Source organism: Medicago sativa, chromosome 3 (genome assembly GCF_051527215.1).
Source record: "Medicago sativa cultivar Bolivia chromosome 3, Bolivia_mono, whole genome shotgun sequence".
In the NCBI taxonomy this organism is placed as follows: Eukaryota; Viridiplantae; Streptophyta; class Magnoliopsida; order Fabales; family Fabaceae; genus Medicago; species Medicago sativa.
The window spans coordinates 37,805,133-37,824,142 of NC_140751.1; the positions used below are offsets into that span (position 1 = coordinate 37,805,133).

General features: G+C 39.3%; 1 protein-coding gene across 3 annotated transcripts; it reads right to left on the reverse strand.

The window, feature by feature from the left end:
• Positions 1–698: 698 nt before the first annotated feature.
• On the reverse strand, positions 699–6,459 carry LOC146937478 (F-box protein At2g26850-like). 3 transcript variants are annotated; one of them, XR_015030952.1, is made up of 6 exons: positions 5,853–6,459; positions 5,391–5,470; positions 4,884–5,059; positions 3,819–3,893; positions 1,498–1,978; positions 699–1,142 (listed from the first exon to the last, which is right to left on the reverse strand). XR_015030952.1 is itself a non-coding variant. In XM_085751775.1 (5 exons), exons 1-5 carry the CDS (start codon positions 6,429–6,431, stop codon positions 955–957), a joined length of 1,098 nt encoding a protein of 365 aa, XP_085607901.1. In that variant the 5' UTR covers positions 6,432–6,459; the 3' UTR covers positions 699–954. The 3 variants fall into 3 exon arrangements, 1 of the variants encoding a protein (XP_085607901.1); XR_015030953.1 differs by having other exon boundaries at positions 858–1,142; positions 1,862–1,978; XM_085751775.1 differs by lacking the exon at positions 1,498–1,978.
• Positions 6,460–19,010: the final 12,551 nt, after the last annotated feature.

Sequence of the window (19,010 nt, forward strand, 5' to 3'; positions counted from 1 at the left end):
TTTGTGTAATTTGGATAATTTATGTGTGATTGTGTGATTATGTGTGATTAACGACGAATTTTTTTAATTTAGATTGATTATGTGTGATTAACGACAAATTTGTGTAATTTGGATCAATTATATATGAATGTGTGATTAACGACGAATTTGTATAATTTGAATCGATTATGTGTGATTATGTGGTTATATGTGTGATTATGTTGTTGAAATGGTGTAATTTGGATCAATTATGAGCGTGGTTGATTACGAGTCATTAATTGCTTGGTTGCTTGCATTCAATGATGTTCTGCTGCTATTACAAAAGCCAACGTGAGTTAACTCACATAGACCATAACAGAATGTGAGTTAACTCACGTTGGGATCAGCATGACTTAACTCACGTTAATATATAATGAACATGACTTAAGTCACATTGGCAATATATAATGAACATGACTTAAGTCACGTTGGGTATTTTAGTCTGTTTGTGTGGGAGTGATCAATTTTTTATGGGAGAAGAGAAATTTTCTATTAGTATATACGGTAGATTTTTATATAACTGATGTTATTTGAACATAAAAATTTGACAATATATCCACAAGCGTATAAAATTACAATAATTTTAAGTATTTATGTGACTTGAAGAGAAAGAAAACTGTAATGGAAAAACGAAAAATCGTATCTATCCCGTATAATATACTTGTTTGACAACAAAAATGTTCTCAAGATGACAGATTTCTCTTTTTATATAAATCGTTCAACAAATATACACTGTACATCTTTTGTGTGTAAATGAGAAGCAATTTACATTGATGGACACCAAAAACGTACACATAAACTTTGTCTAGAAAAATGGGTGATAACCACAATGTGGAAAAGAATATCAAATTGGCCTAAATATATGATAATTCCCTTCAAGTTGTATATATTCTTGTAAAAAACAAAGTCATGGTAGGTGGTAAATTAGATTAGATACTAATCCAAGACTTCAGATGGCCACATGCGTTTCCAAATGGAAATTTCATTCTCATTCTCAATCTTTCTTATTCCCCCATAAAATCCATCAGCCTCATTTCCTTCTTCCCTATGGTATTTCCTATTGATCCTAGTCTGTCTCCATCTTGAGCCAGGAGTGTAATGGTTGAACTCTAGCATCACCGAGTCTGCAGTCAACAAAAATATCAAATACCTAACAAATATAACGTAAAAAGTAGTGGGGCAGTTGCCCCCATCTGCACTAAATAACTCCGTCTTTGAGTTGATTCAAAAATGATATCTGAAATTGCAAAATGTTAATAAAATTTGTCCCTTCTGATTTGTTGTTATCCAATGCCCCCCTCTACAATAATCACTTAGTTTCAATCCATCTCTGATATTATAAACAAAATATCATTCTAGTCCTTGATTTAAATTTGATGCAATTTTAGAGATTATTTTAAGATAATGTCAATGACTAGATTTATACAGTCCAACAATTTCAAGGACCTTTTCCGGTTTTTATTTATTTGGCTAAATTACCTTTTTGGTCCTCTAACTATTTAATTGGTATCGGTTTGGTCCTCTAACTAAAAATTGATTTATTTCGGTCCTCTAACTTTGTCACCGTTACTGCTTTTCGTCCTTTCTGTCAGATTTATTCAAATTTTGTTAGGGTTCATCAACATCATTCTTCAACTCTGAATTTCTTCATCATCTTCAACATCATGTTCAACAACATTCTTAAAAAAAATCCAGAAAAATAACCAAAAAAACAAACAACATAAATTAAACTCTCCTCCATCATTATCAACTCAAACCTAAAATCATTCATTCCACCATAATCTTGTTCCTCTTCTCAATTCTAAATTAGTAATCACAGTCCACTGCAATTTCCCTATCATACCCATCAATATTCCTTTTTCATTTGGCTTACTCTTCCATTTTCTTCCAAACCTTTCCAACTCCAAAAGATCGTTTCAACATTCAATTTAATTCTCAATTTGTTCTCGTTCTCCATTTGCTGCATAAAAACAAAATAATCACTTATTTTAACTATTAAACTCTCAATAATCACTTATTCCATAACTTGTAACAATCCCAAATTTCGAAAACAAGAAACCCCACTATTCCAAAAACTGTATAAAACCCAGAAACCGAAAATTAGGGAATAAAGATTCAAAATTTTCCCTTTCAAAATCGAAATCCATTGCTGTCGTGTTGCTGTTGTGTTGTTGCCGTATTGTTTTTCCTTCAATCGAAATCCGAAAATTAGGGATTTAAGATTGGTTTTTCCTTCAATTGATGTCGTGCTTTCTTCTCTCAATTGCAGATTCGAATCCCAACAACAAAGAAAAAAAATCAAATTCCAGATTTGTATCATTCAATTTTTTCATTTGTCTTCTTCAGCGAATCAAGAGATTGAATTAACTGATGTTGTTGCTTCTATAAAGAACCCTAATGTTTTTTTAATAAAACTGACGGAAAGGACGAAAAGCAGTAACAGTGACAAAGTTAGAGGACCGAAATAAATCAATTTTTAGTTAGAGGACCAAACCGATACCAATTAAATAGTTAGAGGACCAAAAAGGTAATTTAACCTATTTATTTCAAAATTTTCATCTATGCTTCTAGTGACAACATGTGATGCACATAAATAAATTTTATTTCAGAGCATAAGTTTTTTTTTTTTTTAAGAAATAGCATAAGTTAACATTTCCCTTTTAAATTTCATTCTTAAAAATGTTTATGCCAACCAAGTATGGAGTTTTCAAAACAAGATAGCTAAACCAATGTTTTATGAACACATGTATTTATATGTTTCACGGTTAACAAAATTATGTGTGAACACATGATTTTTGATTTTGTCAACTGAGGAACAAATATAAAATTTAATGGATGAACATAGTTAGGCTTTAAATGTATTAACTGACAGAAATTATCAATGTGTTGGTGGAAATGATGACATACTGTCCATGAAATGGCTTCAAGACCACTCAAATAGCATAATAAGTTTAAGTGGTCCACATTTTGATATATTTATAATTTTTTTTAGTGGTCCACATTTTGATATATATTTAGAATTATAATCCGTAAAGATACCTACCGAAAATTGTGACCTGATCTGGTCATTCAAATTAAATTATTCAAGCATGTCAATTTTTTCATTTATAACTCCCCAATATGATAATGGTTGATTACATAGCTTCTAAATTTAAATTATAAATCAACAAATCACCATAATTTTCAGTCCATTTCTATCATCAAAATTCCTAGGCAATATCTTTCTTTTAGTCACCAATATGGTATCTTTATAAACATAGTTTATATAAATATTATTGGTTTGATCCTTTTTCGGATCCTATGTTAGAGGAGCTTCAGTACCTCTTTATAACCTCTATATATATTTATATAAATAGTTATAATCATATTTAAGAAAACAGAATTCAGCATAACCTCACCGTCATTTTTAGTATTATCTTTTCAATTATCTACTATCAAAAATCCCCTAAAAGATTCCACATATGTAGGGAGGGTATTGCACGGGAAGATTATGAAACTATTCAACTAAAATGGGGAAACGAACTAGAATTAAAAGTCGATAACAAAAAGAAAGTAATGACTGATAAATACCAATCATACAAAAGGAAATGAGAAATGATATTTTGACAACCACTTTTTGACAACTTTTGGACAACTTTCTCTCTCATACTCACATGATGTTGTTATTCTCTCTCTTCCTTTTTCTCTCTCCATTGTTTTTAACCAATAAGAAGTGAGAAAAACAAAGTTGTCAACAAAGTTGTCATCAAATGGACGTCAAAATATCAATACTCAAAGAAAATTGACATTGATTGACTCACCACTATTATGACAGCGGCAATGATTTTCATTGTCATTACATGACTCCAAGTGACCCACAACACCATACCACCAACCTGCGACAAAAGTAGCCATTCATAAGGTTAATAAAATATTAATACTTGTACACCTATGGTGATTCAACCGATAAAAATGTTGAAATTATTAGATTAAACATTGTAATCTGAGTTTGAACCTCGACTTCTTATTTATGTGTGTGAGTTTATAGTGAATATTTTCATTTCGTCTATCTAAAAAAACTATCAAAGGTTTATAGTGGCCGTTGGATCAATATTAGAGGTCATCAAAAACTATTTTAAAATTTTGATATATTTAAAGATTATTGTGACTTGAGGGTAACCTTAGCGCAACTGGTAAAGTTGTTGTCCTGTGATTGAAAGGTCACGGGTTCAAGTCCTGGAAACAGCATTGTGTAAAACAGAGTAAGACTGCGTTCAATACACCAAATGGTGGGACTCCTTCCCTGTAAAACAGAGTAAGGCTGCGTTCAATACACCAAATGGTGGGACTCCTTCCCGGACACTGCATATCCGGGAGCTCTAGTGCAACAGGTTGCCTTTTTTTAAGATTATTGTGACTAGTCGTTGTATATTCAGACCAAAATATCATTTCTCATAATTAGAGTAATGATATTTTGACATCCATTTGATGACAACTTTGTTGACAACCTTGTTTTTCTCTCTTTTTATTGGTCAAAAACAATGGAGAGAGAAAAAGGAGGAAGAGAGAGAATAAGAGAATCATGTGAGTATGAAAGAGAAAGTTGTTCAAAAATTGTCAAAAAATGGTTGTACAAATATCATTTCTCAAATATTTATATATCACCCCAATTTTGTCACGTGCTATCTGGAGGAAGACTTTTCTTACGATAGATAAACTAGTCAAGATTCCATGTTACACGGATCTGGGGAAAACATAGTGATAAACAAATGTAAAATTCTGACATTTGTGTTATTAGAGGAAGACTTTTCTTTTCTTAAGATAGAGGATTAGTTAATAGAATTAATACATGGAATTAAAAAATGATGGTGGAGAAAGGAACAAACCATAAGGAAATTCTTTTTTTCTCCTCCACTGAATCTCTATGTGATTGCCAGGATGCAAATCATTTAAACAATCAGAGATATGAAGATCATGTGGAGAGATATCAACAGGAGGTGCTCTTAGCCTTTCCCATGGAATTCCACACTCTGTAGCTTCTCTTCTTCCATGTGAAGGATACCTATAACAAGCAATCATTTAATCAAGATCTACATTTTACTTTATAGAGAACGCTAAAGAATGTTCTAAGAACATTGGTTAAACAACTTAAAATGGTAAGATTTTATCAAAAATGGTTTAATGATTAATTGATCAAAAGAACTAATTTATACTTTCAAGACAAAATTTCTATTTATGGATTTCTTAGCCCATAATTCCGGGACATTGGTTAACAAGATCCTTATCTGGTTGATACTCAAATATATAACTAATGTGAACCAATTTAATACATAATAGATTCCATGAAATGACACACTTAAGCATGTGATTATCGAAAATCATAGAAAATTTACCTTGCTAGAAGGGTATTGGTTCGCGAATCATAGCTAAGTTCAGCATCATAGCAAGATAACAGGAAACCAAGATGACCATTCTACAACACCAACACCAACACCAAAATTGTAACATGTGAGAAACACTAGCCATTAAATTCCATTGAAAATAAAGCAATTGATTTAATTTTTGCAGCTAACAGTATGGTGTGGATAAGTTTTTAATAACAATAAATGTTGTGTTATTTTGACACAAATTTTATATCAAATTTTCATAACAAATTAGATGGTTAATACAGTTCAAATATGTGGTAAATTATGTTTAATGAATGCTAACTGTGACACCTTGTTATATTCATTAGCCATCTACTAAATTGCGTTAACCACTTATTTGAACTACATTAATCATCTAATTTGTTGTCAAATTTATATGTCAAAAACCATTTCCCTAAAAAAAAATGACCAAAGGGTTTCCATAGATACCTCACGGTTATAGACTTGAGCAGGAAACCAGAAGCTGCCAGTTTCAATAGCAAGATACCAATTCATAACAGAATCAACAGGCAATGAATTCCTATGATTGCAGCTATCATTTCCATCACCAACCATTAATTTCATCCCTTGAAAAGGCCAAAGAAGAGAGAAAATTTTCATCCATAACCCACTTTGTTTGCCATATTTAAGACTCCCAACACCCTTTTTTGAAGCAACATGCCATTTCCATTCCCTATAAGCAGCTTGACCAATAACTCCACCCCATTTCTTCTTCATGTGTCTCTCCCAAAAGTAATCACTCACACACCTCTCCCTCAATGAATGGCAAACACCAGCCATTTGAAAAAGTGAAGAAGGAGGTAACTTTTCAAGTATGCATTCCAAAGTTAGCTCTGGCAAGTCCAACAATGATAACTTCTCCTCAATCTCTTCAACATGATCAACTCTTGAACTAAGACTCTTCCTCACCATAGACATCCTTGTGTGAATTTGACAAAGTAAACCAATCCAAAGGTGATTCTTAAACAACTTGGAGAATGTTTTCAAAGACAACACTTGGTGCTTCATTTCATTTTCATTTGTCCATGATGGGAATGATTTTAGAAAAGAAAGAGAGTTTAAGTTTAAAAAGAAGAAAAAAGAGATGCAAGTAATTATGAAGTAAAGTAACATTTTAAAATTAAGGAAATCTTTTACGTGTCAAACTTGAATTTGGTATATGAGATAAGAGAGCCTCAAAGACCTTATGTGGAAAGGAAAGGCAATGACTTTATTTGTTATTTAAGGTAATCAAAAGCAAAGAAAAATGAAACCTCACTACTTCGCCAAAACTTGGAAACAAATTTGGTATCTTCAAACAAACATCTTTTAAAGAAGGGTTATTTTTTAATTGATTCAAAGAGACCCCACCGAGAAACCCAATGGTAGGCCTCCTCACCAATGTTTGAACAGAATAAATATGGTTTGACAAACATACCGACGAACTTGGGTTGGAAGCTGCCTTGACTAAGGATTTTTCTTTTTTAACAATACCTCGACTTATAGGCAAAAATATTATTATGAAAGTTTTAAATAGAGTCGTGGTAGTTGACGGAAAAGATTCTATCCTGTGAAGTCTTTTTTTATGCAGTTTTAATCTCAACTTTTAATAGTCACCGTTCTTATGTTTTTATGCAGTAGTTATGGTGCAGTCACTGGGATCCAAACCCGTTTTTGACAGGTCTGCAATCCTTGATATATGATCGGTCTGGTGACAATCGATGAAAATAAATTGATGTTCACGGTGCTTTGATGCGGTGGAGGCTGAGGCTCTACCGTAGAAGTGAAAGGTACTTGCAAATTCTTTAGCACTATGATGACGTATCATCTTACGTTATTCTCAACATGTTTTTCAGTCAATTTCAGTAGGTTTTAGCAGCAAAAAGGAGGATTATTAGAAAAATTGTCTAATATTTTGGGACTTTTGTAATGTTTTCTATATTTGAGTCTGTAATTCTTGTTTTCACGTAACATAGTAATTTTAGAGGGTTTTTGAAGTAATTCACGAAGAAATCATGCAAATCGGCAAATCAAGAACATCCGAAGATTTGTGAAGACTTTGGGATGACCAAGAATGAAGATTTAAGAGGCCTCATGAGACTTTACAGTGGGAGGAATTATGTTCCCAAGTTCCGAGGCAAATTATTTGAAGATGAAGACCTAAAAACTACGAAAATTGGAGAAACTGGGCCAAGGAAGCAAAACCATGCGCCTTGGGCACATGGGATGCGCCTTGGGCATGGCAAAAACTTGCCATGTGCCTTTGGCATCTACCATGCGCCTTGGGCATATTCCAAGATGCACTTCATGCGCCCCGAACATTTGAAATGTGAGGGGCGCAAGCGTAATTTTATGTTTTTTTAGGGTAAAATCTGCATTTTTAACCCATACCTAGTAATAGACTCTCACTATAAATACTAGCCTTCCTCATTCAGAATTTCTCGTTCAGAAGTGTGGCAGTTCAAGAGGAAGACAACTTTGGAGCTTCAGGAGAATTTTTATCTTCTCCTTGATTTTATAGGGTATGTTTTTATCTTTAGTAATTTGTTTTTAGTTACTGATTGTACCTGATAAGAAAGTGACTGCCGATGCATTAAATGTGGTGGTTTGGGTGGTGGTTGAATGCTTCAAGAATGTTTTCTTGGAACAGTGTGGGGGGGGGGGGTGTACCTGCTGGCACTCCGACGCTCAAGTCAGTAGAGATCAGAGAATGAGGGTTTAGAGAGAGTAGATTCTACCTTGGGGACTGCTAAGAGTCCCCTATATATAGTGGTGGGTGGCTCTAGAGCCGTTGTAATGGCACACGTGCTTCCGGCAGTTACGAATTCGTTGGAAGTGTAACCGCCAGAGAGAGATTCGCGGGAACGTTGGAAGAGACGTTGTAGTTCGTTTGAACTGGTCTCAGTTACTCCGTGCACCCCCCTCGCAGGGAAGGGGTGTGTTGCGAGTAATATTGCCAAACATGGTATTTGGGCTTGGTTAGTGTTGGGCCTAAGTAAATGGGCCTTAGGTCTTTCAACCGGTCCAGAACAGTAGCCCCCAAGTCGTTGCTCTTGATGAAGAGTGATGACTTAAGGCGGGGCGAGGCTATTGCTTATGGAGGTGCAATGAATATTGCGCGTTTATCCAGCAAGGGAATAAGGGGAGAGATAAGCCTGTCTCTACATTAAAGCTTCCTTGATATTCCGTGATAAAGAACATTTGTTCTTGTGGGAATATCTATCAGATCCGTGGTATGGAAAATACCTTTGGGACCTCGGAGTTAGTTATATTTAGTGGCTAAGTTGTAGCCGAGGTTGGGCGTGCGTGTCAGAGGACGCGCTCGCCGCAACTAGGGACGCTTGTTTCGTAGCTAGACAAACTCGTCGGTTTGTGTAGCTTGTGCTCGGTATACGGGTGTTCGCTGCGTCTTTGGCCGGATGAAAGATTCCCTCATCAGGAAGTTGGTCGTTTGTTAGTCAGCAATTAATGCCCACGTCTCGAGGGAAAGATTGAGGAGACACGACCTTTGGTTTATGATTGACACGTATAAAGGCTATTAAGGTACTTGAGTACCTAACGCCTGATGAGTGTTCTAGGTTTGTGTTTCCAAGATATCATCAAAACCATTGTTTTAATCTTGACGTTTCAAGAACCGTTACTATTGATCAGGGTCGTTGGATGTGTGATTAGATTTGCTCTGGACCGTGATATCGTTGTTGGTGGAAAGTTGTACATGAAGAAGTGCACCAGATTGTAACTGTATGACTCTGAAAGGTTGTGAAGCGGGAATAAGTAGTTTCAAATGCCTATTTTGAATACTTTCATTACCTCACTTTTTAGAAACTCAGAATTTCTTCCAAGAGTTTTCTCAGAGACGAAACACTCTGATCCTTCCTTTTTCCATTCCAAGTCTAGCTCTTCACCCATCTCACTAAATGCATGCTTTTAGTGTAGATGTTACTCTGATACGGTGGTTGCTGCCGTTTGTTATGGAGGTTCCCACCATGTGTTAGGAGTTCTTAGGGATCTGCTTTCTGTTTTATATGTTTTGAGAGAAAACGTTTGCGACAGGCTGTAGTTTGGTTCTTAAGCTTCAGTCATGTTGGCCACTAAAAAGAGTTTTCTCCGCCGTAATAGGTGTAGTCTCGCCGTTAGTTTTGAGAGGAGATACCATGAAGGCGTTTACTTTATCGCGCTTTCCTTTTTGGTTTAGCTTTGCGAAGATGTTCGATCCCTTCCTCCCCATGGCCGATCTGATAGGTGAAGGAAGGGTGGATCTGAATGTTAGATCCACTTTTTCCTTGATCTTTCAGATTTTCCATGGTTGAAACTTCCGATGAACGAGAGATAACGGCGTAAGACGTTTCTTGGATGAGAGACGAACCTCTGGAAATAGAGTCGTCCTTTGCTTTGGGTGGAACGGGAGAAATCCCTTTTAATTTTGTTGGCGAAATTGAGGATTGGGAAGTTATACTTCCGAGCACATCAGATAAAGTGTGCTCGTCGTATGGGGATCATGTCTTTCCCATGTATGAAGTGGTTTTCAAAGACATGGATTTCTGCCTTCCCTTCTCTGATTTCCAAAGGGATGTACTCCGATGGACAAAGTTGTCTCCTTCTCAGATCCAACACAATTCTTATGCTTTCATGAGGGCGTTTGAATTGGTGTGTCAATACTTGGGAGTCCCTGCCTCCAAAAATGTTTTCTTCTCCATATTCACTGTTCAACAGGGAACCGCTTGGGTATCTTTCCGCCAAAACAAAAAGATGTTTGACATATTTGCGGGGAAGGTACGGAGTTTCAAGGAGCGATTCTTCTTGGTAAAGCTTAGGAGTGAATTGGCCTTGGACACTCTTTTGCAGACGGCGGAGGGTGAATCCCCAGATAGGCGCCCTTTCTTCCCTCTGTGCTGGAGTAGGGATCACTTTCGCTATGAATCGAAAGATTTTTGCCGGAGTGTTTCCAGTCTGACAGAGGAAGAGAAAGAGGTCCACCGAAAACTCAGGGCATCTGTTCAATCTTTTCCGCGGGGGATTAAGACTGATAAACGGGGAAATCTGGTGATGGATGCGGAGGGAAAATCGGTAACAGAGCCCCGCTTCATCAATACCCATGAATTGGTGGTGTCTAAGGACCCAGATGGTTGCCTTGGTAGTTATATCTCTTTTTCTTCCTTTTCATTCTAACCTTGTTTACAGTCTTTCGTGCTTGACTTATTTTCCGCACTTTGTGTTTGTAGGAAAAATGAAAGATCTTCAGGTGCTTGTGAATGAAACGAGCAAAAAGGTCACCGCCAAGAATCGGCGCAAGAACATTCAATTCGTGAGTCACCTTCTGGCCGGGGCCAACCCTAGATCGACTTCTCGACCGATTGTGTAATTAGGGGGAAGTGACGATCCTAAGGAGGGGGTGCATGAGCTCGCCAAGAGGAAGAGGGTGGATACAATTATCCGTGAGCCGGTCATGCCCATCAAGGCCGTTCCTTTCTGCTCTGTGAGTGGGGAATTTCTGCAGCTCCCAAGAGTATGGTCGGAGCCAGAGCGTTGTGGCTCTGACTCATCCCTTTTTCTTGTTGATCCAGAATTGAAAGTTATCCAAGACCTTGGTCTTGCCGGCCGAAGCAAAGCAATAACGGAAGGAGTTATTGCTGCGATGAAGGCTTTGGAGGTCGCCGCGGTCCTAAATAGTGTTTCGATGGAAGGCGAGATCCGGATGGACGTGCTGAAGGAGGAGAGCGACACTCTTGCGGCTAAGGTCTCCCAACTTGAAGGTGATGCCGCTGCTGCGAGGTCAGTTGCTGAGGAGCGTGACCGCCGCATCGTTGCTTTGAAAAAGCAAGTGGCGGATGCTCGAACAACTCAAAAGCAAGCAACTGAGGCCTTTAACAAGTTGGCTGACGAGAAGAAGGCCCTAGAGGAGTCTTTGAAGAGGGCATACCTTCCTGAGGAGGATGAGATGGAGGATACGGCTGCACTGAACCGTGCCGGCATGGTTGAGAGGGTCAGCGTGCTGGAAGGAAGCTTGGTGGATGCCACCAAGTTTCGTTTTGACCGCGCAGTGGATCAGTTGAAGGTGGTGAACCCCGGCATTGACTTATGTGTCAATGGAATCCATCACCTTAGTCTTGTTGACGATGGAGTGATTAAGCCTCCCCCAGCCGTGGGCGAAGACATAGGGCATGTTAATGACGCCCAGGCCAAAGAGGCCTTGTAATTTTAATCTCTTCTTTAACAAACTTGCTTGTAATCGGCTTTTATGCCACTGACACTGTGTGCCCTTCGTGGTACCTTACATTTGCTTTGTTTATTTAACTCGTTTTCTCTTATCACACTTGTCTTGAAAATGTTTGTTTTTATTTTTAAGTATGATATTCGAACTGAGTGCTCGTTGTGTGAGGATTTTATACTGTTTGAAGTATTTTTGAGAGCGAACTGTTAGTCTTGTACATTTTAAGAATAATAATCTGTATGCTCGAATGTTTCGTTTCTTGATGCTTATTTTGATTTTTTAAGCGATCAATGAATCAAAAATAGATTTGCTAAGGCGAGGTAGTCTACCCCCGACAGTCGTTGCATTGACGAAGTAAAGTAAGGGTTGGGGAGCTTATATATTTGACCTTTTTCGGCGAATTGGTACTTTAACTCATTGTTCTAAATTAAAGGTTTGCTCTTCGTCCCCCGGTATTGTTGCTCGTTCGGAACAAATACCTTTTGCGTTGTTTTGTGAAGGAAAGGGAATCCGAGCGTGAGAGTCCTAACTGTTACGCGGGGTGTTTGTTAGAAGCATTTCACATCCAAGAGATCGTTTATCTGAATGTGTGTCCAAAGTTGTGTTTCGGACGTAAAACAGAGGATGAACGAAAAAATCAATTGAAGTTCAACTCGTCGAGGCGTGAATCACCCATCGCGAGCTGGGTCTACCTAACATGCCGAGCAGTGATGTCGCAGTTGGGAGCGAACATACTGAGGTTTAAGTGATTCTGTTGTGTAGATTTCACTTATCCTTTAAGAATGTTTTGGATTTGGAGTGGCACGACTTTCCTCCTCCGTTGTAATTGCTCGTTTAGTGGGAGCATGAAGTTCGTTATGTTGAACTAGGCATGTTCCTTTGAGTTTGGTTGGCTCTGTTTGCCATCTAAGTGCAATAGCTTTTGAGTTTTTCGGTATTCCAAGTTCTTGGAATTGGGTCCTTTCTGAGGTCATCGGGATCGTAGGCTCCCGTTACAGTTTTCATTCGGATTTTGTAGGGTCCCTTCCAGTTGGCAGCGAGTATCCCTTCTTCAGAATCTTTCTGGTTTCGTCGAAGGACGAGGTCGCCAACTTTGAATTCTCGTTTGATGACCTTCTTGTTGTGGCGAGCTGCTATCTTTTGTTTTAACGTTGTTTCTCGCAAAGCATCTTCACTTCTGATCTCGTAGACGAACTCGAGTTCTTCTCGTAAATTCACCGAATTGGCTGGGAATTCAGTTTTGGCGCTAGTTTGCCATGTGAGCTCATTTAACTCAGTGGGAATGACCGCTTCTGTCCCATAGGTGAGTCGGAAAGGTGACTCGCTCGTCGTGGAGTGAGGAGTTGCTCTATAGGCCCAAAGGACTGTATGTAGCTCCTTAGCCCAACTAGTTTTGGCCTCGTCTAGTCTTCTTCGTATTCCTCGCAAGATCACCTTGTTTGCTACTTTGGCTAGTCTGTTAGCTTGAGGGTGCTCGACGGAGGTGAAGCTTTGTGTGATGCCGATATTTCTCAAGTAGTCCTGGAATTTTTGTTCGGTGAACTGAGTTCCGTTGTCAGAGAACACCAGGGCCGGTACTCGAAATCTTGCTAGTATGTTTCTTTTGAAGAAACAGAGTACATTTTTTGTTGTGATTTTAGCTAGAGGTTCAGCTTCGATCCACTTAGTTGAATAGTCGATTGCTACGACCAAGTATATGAGTTGTCCGGCAGCTTTAGGAAATGGTTCCAGAAGGTCAATGCCCTACCAAGCAAACGACCAAGGATAGACTAAAGATGCCAGTTCCGCAGGAGGTGCGATGTGCATATCTCCATGCCGTTGACATTTGTCACACAGGTTGACGTAATCTTTGGCGTCCTTCAGCAAGGTGGGCTAAAAGTATCCTGCTCGTAAGACTTTTTTGGCGAGAGCTTTTGCTCGAAGCTATTGCCCACTTATGCCATCATGTACTTCGGCGAGGACTTCTTAGGTCTCATTTGGTCCCAGACACTTGATAAGTGGTGTGATGAAACCCCTTTTGTAAAGGGTTCTTTCCACTAAAGTGAATGAGCAGGGCCTTCGCTTCAGCTTCGTTCTTTCATAAGGATATGAAGGGAATTCCCTGCTAGTTATGTAGCGTGTTATAGGTCCCTTCCAGTGTGCTAGATTCATTAAGGACTTCTTGAATTACTGTTTTGTTTTTGTTTGCAGTCCGTGTGCTAGCGAGTTTTGAGAGAATGTCCGCTCGGGTATTCTGTTCGTGGGGAACGTGAATTACCTCAACAGCCTCGATTTCTTTCATTTTTGTCAACACTAGCTGGACGTATTCTTGAAGATGCTCTTCTCTGACCTGGTAGTCGCCAGTAACCTGAGAAGCCATTAATTGAGAATTTGTAAAGATTTTTACCTTTTTAGCTCCTAGATCCTGGGCGGTCCGTAGGCTGGCTAAGAAGGCTTCATATTCTGCTGTATTGTTCGTCACAGGAAAGGACAAACTGAGGGAGACTTCACCGACAATGCCTTCGATGTTTTCAACGATCACCTCGGCTCCGCTCCCTTTAGAATTGGATGATCCATCAACGAAGATGGTCCTCTCTTCCTCCTTGATCTCCTCGACGGGGATGGTCATTTCGGCTAGGAAGTCTGCGAACACTTGTGCCTTCAGTGCTTTCCTGGATTCGTAGTGTATGTCAAATTCTAACAGTTGGAGTGACCACTTCATCATCCTTCCAGCGACGTCAAGGTGACCCTAGATTTTCCTGATGGGTTGGTCCGTTCGGACTATGACCGTATGAGCCAGGAAATATTGCCTTAGCCTTCGTGCTGCCGTTACGAGAGCGACGGCCACCTTTTCAATCTTTTGGTACCTCGTCTCTAGCCCTAGCAACGCTTTTCTCGTGAAGTATGTTGGTTTCTGTCCCTCCGGCATTTCCCTGATTGGAACGGCGCTGACCGCATCAGATGAAACAGAGAGGTAGAGGTATAATACTTCGCCTTGGTCGGGTCACGAGAGAACCAAAGTTTGGGATAGGGCGCTGTTGAGATGTGTCAGTGCGACTTCACATTCGTCTGTCCATTCAAACTTTGTTTCTTTCTTGAGAAGTTTGAAGAAAGGAAGAGCGTGTTGAGCGGACTTGGCAATGAATCGGGATAGCGAAGTTAACATTCCATTAAGCGTTTGGATACACTTTTCAGAGTAGGGTGTAGGGAGTTCTGTAAATGGTCGGCATTTGTCTGGATTTGCCTCAATTCCTCTTTCTGTTAAGTAGAAGCCGAGGAACTTACCCGCTTGGACTCCAAACGTGCATTTTTCAGGATTGAGTCACATGTTGTATTTATGGGTTTATTCGAACACCCTCCTGAGATAAGCGGGATGATCAACCTTCTGTTGAGATTTGACGATCATGTTGTCTATTTAAACCTCAAGAATGTAGCCCATAAGTTTTTTGTCGTAGACTTTATTCATCATTCATTGATAAGTAGCCCCCACATTTCGAAGACCAAAGGGCATTACGTTGTAGTAATAGTTCCCAGATTCAATCATGAAAGCTATTTTCTCTTTATCTTCGTCAGCTATGGGTATCTGGTTGTAACCAGAATAGGCATTCAAGAAGGATAAGAGTCTGTAACCAGAGGAATTATCTACGAGTTTATCTATGTTAGGATGAGGATATGCATCTTTAGGGCAAGCCCTATGAAGATCGGTATAATCAACACACATAAGCCATTTTCCGTTAGATTTCTTGACAAGTACAACATTTGAGAGCCATGTAGTGTATTTGGCCTTAGAAATAAAGTTTGCCTCTAGGAGGTCTTTTATAGTTTTTTCTGCAACCTTCGATTTTTCAGGAGACTGCTTCCTACGTCGCTGGGCCACAACACTAATACTAGGATTGACTGTCAGCTGATGACAATTGACGCTAGGGTCGATTCCGGGCTTGTCAGCTGCGCTCTAGGCGAATAGATCCGCATTTTCCTTTAAACAAGCGACCAACTGTGCTCCGACTAGTTCAGGAATATCCTTGGCGATCTTCAAGTTTTTTGTGGGATCGTCTCTGAAGGAGACCAACTCGAATTCTCCATCGGGAATAGGCCTAAGAAGTTTTGCGTTGAGGGGATCCTTCTTTTCCTTCTTTTGTTCCTTAAGGTCTTGCTTGGTGAACCTGGGGTAAAGTTCGACCAAATTTGCGTCCAAAGAGCTCGCAACAACTTTCCTTTTATCCTCAGCAGTTTTGCTGAACTGGAAAACCGAGTTCTGGGTTTTATTGGCCTGAAGAAAACATCTTCGAGCAGCCTCGATGTCTCCGTTTAGGGAACCGATGATGCCATCCTTTGCATGGTATTTCAACTTCAGATGAGTCGTTGAACATGCAGCGCCCAGTTGGGCGAGTCCTGTCCTCCCTATAATGCAATTATAGAGAGACGGTCAGTCGATCACCAGAAATGGGATCTTTATTGTATTCCTGGCCTACTTTTCACCAAAGATGACCAGCAGTTCTACGTAGCCCCAAGGTTGAGTCGAGGAGCCGTTGAAGCCGTAGAGTTCGTTTCCAACGTACGGAGAAAGGTTTTTCTTAGTTAGTTGGAGGGTTTTGAATAACCTGGTGTACATGATGTCGCATGAGGCCCCTGTGTCTATCAGGACTTGGCGAACATCGGTGTTAGCCATCGATGCTCGAACGAGCAATGGGATGGTTGAATTTGGAGCCCCACCAGGTAGTTTGGAGTCGTAGAATTCCAACGGTGGTCTTGCTCCTAAGTTTGAATTGGAGGGGACCAGCAGGTTGACGCTCATGAGCTCTTCGAACTTTCTCTTAGTGCTTCCTATGGAGATGTTTATCGTTCCACCTGTGATGACGTTGGCTATGTGGAACTGTTCCCATGTGCATTAGTAGGGGACGACTTTGACGTTGTCAGGGAAATCGCCCAAATGCTCTACAGACATGGCGACTACCTTGTCCGCATCATTGCCATCGTTGATGAGTTCAATGGTTTTCTTTTCTGGCTCTGGGTTCTTGACGAACTGCCATCCTCGCTGGATGAGGAGTTCAATAGCATCCTTCAAGTCGATGTAGTCATAAGTAAGATTCTCATGGCACTTGTGGAATCGACGGTATTTAGTTTTGTGGACCCTCTTCTTCCTCTGCGAAGGAGCCTTTGGTGGCTTAACACCAGCTTCCTTCAGATCGGCTACAGCCATCTTGACAAAAAATTTCTCCCTGGACATGGCCAGGGGTGTGTACTCGGTGAAACGACCGGTGGGTCCCGTGCTTTCTCTAGCCACTTTGCCTTCCCTCTTCTTCTCATGTAAGGGCTTTTTGGAGGATTCAGCAGCAGGCTCCTCCTTCCTGGATTTGTTGAGGCTGTCCGCGTACAGCTCCTCTTCATATCTTATTTAGATCTTGGCGATTGCTAGGAAATCGTTAAGGGTCCTTGGGCGATCAAGGCAGACATCTTTCTTGACGTTTGTGCCTTCGCACAGTGTAACAACCCGATTTTTCGTAAGTTTTGTTTTATTATTTATTTAATTGTTTATTTATGTGTGATATGTGCTCATATGCGATTATTTGCCTCTGTGTGTGTTTTGGTGGGAATTTGTAGAATTCGGTGTTAGAAGGGTATTTAGTCATTTTGGACTTAGGGGCATTTTGGTCATTTTATGAGTGGGGGTAATTTTGTAATTTTGATAAGGATTGTCTTTAGTGCTTAGTGAGAGTGGTTATTTTACTAAGTCACTAGAGAGAGTATAGTAATTATTTATTTACCGGTAGCTGACCGTTGTTATTACATTTTACCGTTAAGTGAGTAGTAACATTTGGGTAAGAATAGAAATGGGTTAAGCCCATTAAGGTGTTGTGAGTTAAGCCCACCTAGGTGAACCTATATAAACTCTTGTTAGTAGAGAAATAGGGTTTTTCACCAACATTTTGTAATTGAGAATAGATAGATATAGAGAGGAGATAAGGGTTTGAAGAGGAGATCTAGAAGAGGCTAGAGGGAGCTAGAGATTCAAGCTTTGGGAGCTAAAGTGAAGCCTTAGTTGGTGTTGAGAAGGATTAAGGTAAGGGGGTTAGAATTCAAGCATAATTAATAGTTTTGTTCTTCCCTAATTCTTTGATTAAGTGGTTAATTTGATTTTTACAAGTAGAAATTCGTGCTTGAATTTGAGGACATGATTCTATGCATGAATTGAATGATAATTGTGTTGTTGTTGTTGAACTTGCATGACAAAATGGGTTTATATGCATATAACATGTTCTTGAGTGAAATTGATGATGAATAATGTTGTGGTTGATAAATTGATGATGAATTCAAGATTGGTTGTTGTTGTTGATGTTGTGAGGTGTTGCTGTTGATGAATGGAACCTTGGGTAACCATGATCTTTGAGCTTGTGATGATTTGTGTTGTTTATTTTTTTGAAGTTTTATGAAAATGGGTCAAATGGTGAATTTTGTTGGGAGAATGTTTTGGGTCAAATTTTATATGAATTTGAGTGTCTTTTCATGTTTGGAATTGTTTAGACAAACCATGGGATCAAATTTGGGTATTGGGAAGTCAAAATAGGGCTTTTGGGGTGACAATGGGGTTTTTCCCGAGAGCTTACTGTCACAACTCGCCACAGCAAGCTGGAGGCTAGTTGGACACGAGCAACAGGGGCTTCCTGTTGCTTGCTCGCCTCGCGAGTAAAGTTACTCGCAACGGCGAGTTGCACAGGGCAGTACCCCCTTTTTTGCGTTCTTGCGTCTTTTTCCCTCGTTTTTGTTTTGATTTGGTTTTTGGTGTAAACATGGAAGTTTTAGTTAATCTTTTTATCTTTCCAATGGCTCTGGTTTGACTTGAAATTGATTCTAGGATTTTAAGTTATGAGGAAAACACTCTAAGGATGTCTTCGAGAAATTTTACGAAAACTTCGCATAACCACTTTTAAGTCAACCCAAACCTTATGGATTGTTTCCTACTTTCAAACTTGGGTTCTATAAGTTCAATTATGGTTTTCAAACTGTGATGTGTGGGGTCTAACTTGTTTTGCTTAGAAAATGGAAATTTCTTGAAAAATGTTTCGGTGAGACGAACTTTGTGATTTTCATGAATTCGTCGTGTTTGGCCGGTGAAACGCTAAGGTATCCTCTACTTCACCCACATGTGGCCTAGAGGTATACTTAGTTGGGGCAATGGAACTTGTTTACATGGTTTTGGCTTAAATGCTCAATTATTTCTAAAGTTGTGATTTTTAGAGACGAAATTTGTTGGAAATGTTTTTAAGAGCCAATTGCCTTATGAATGCTTGTGGATAGTTGATATAATTTATGTTGAGATGATTGATGATGTATATATGTGATAACTATATGTTGATTGAATTATGGATGTTGTTGGTGATTGTATATATGTCAAGTGGCGGTGAATTGTTGTCGATTGC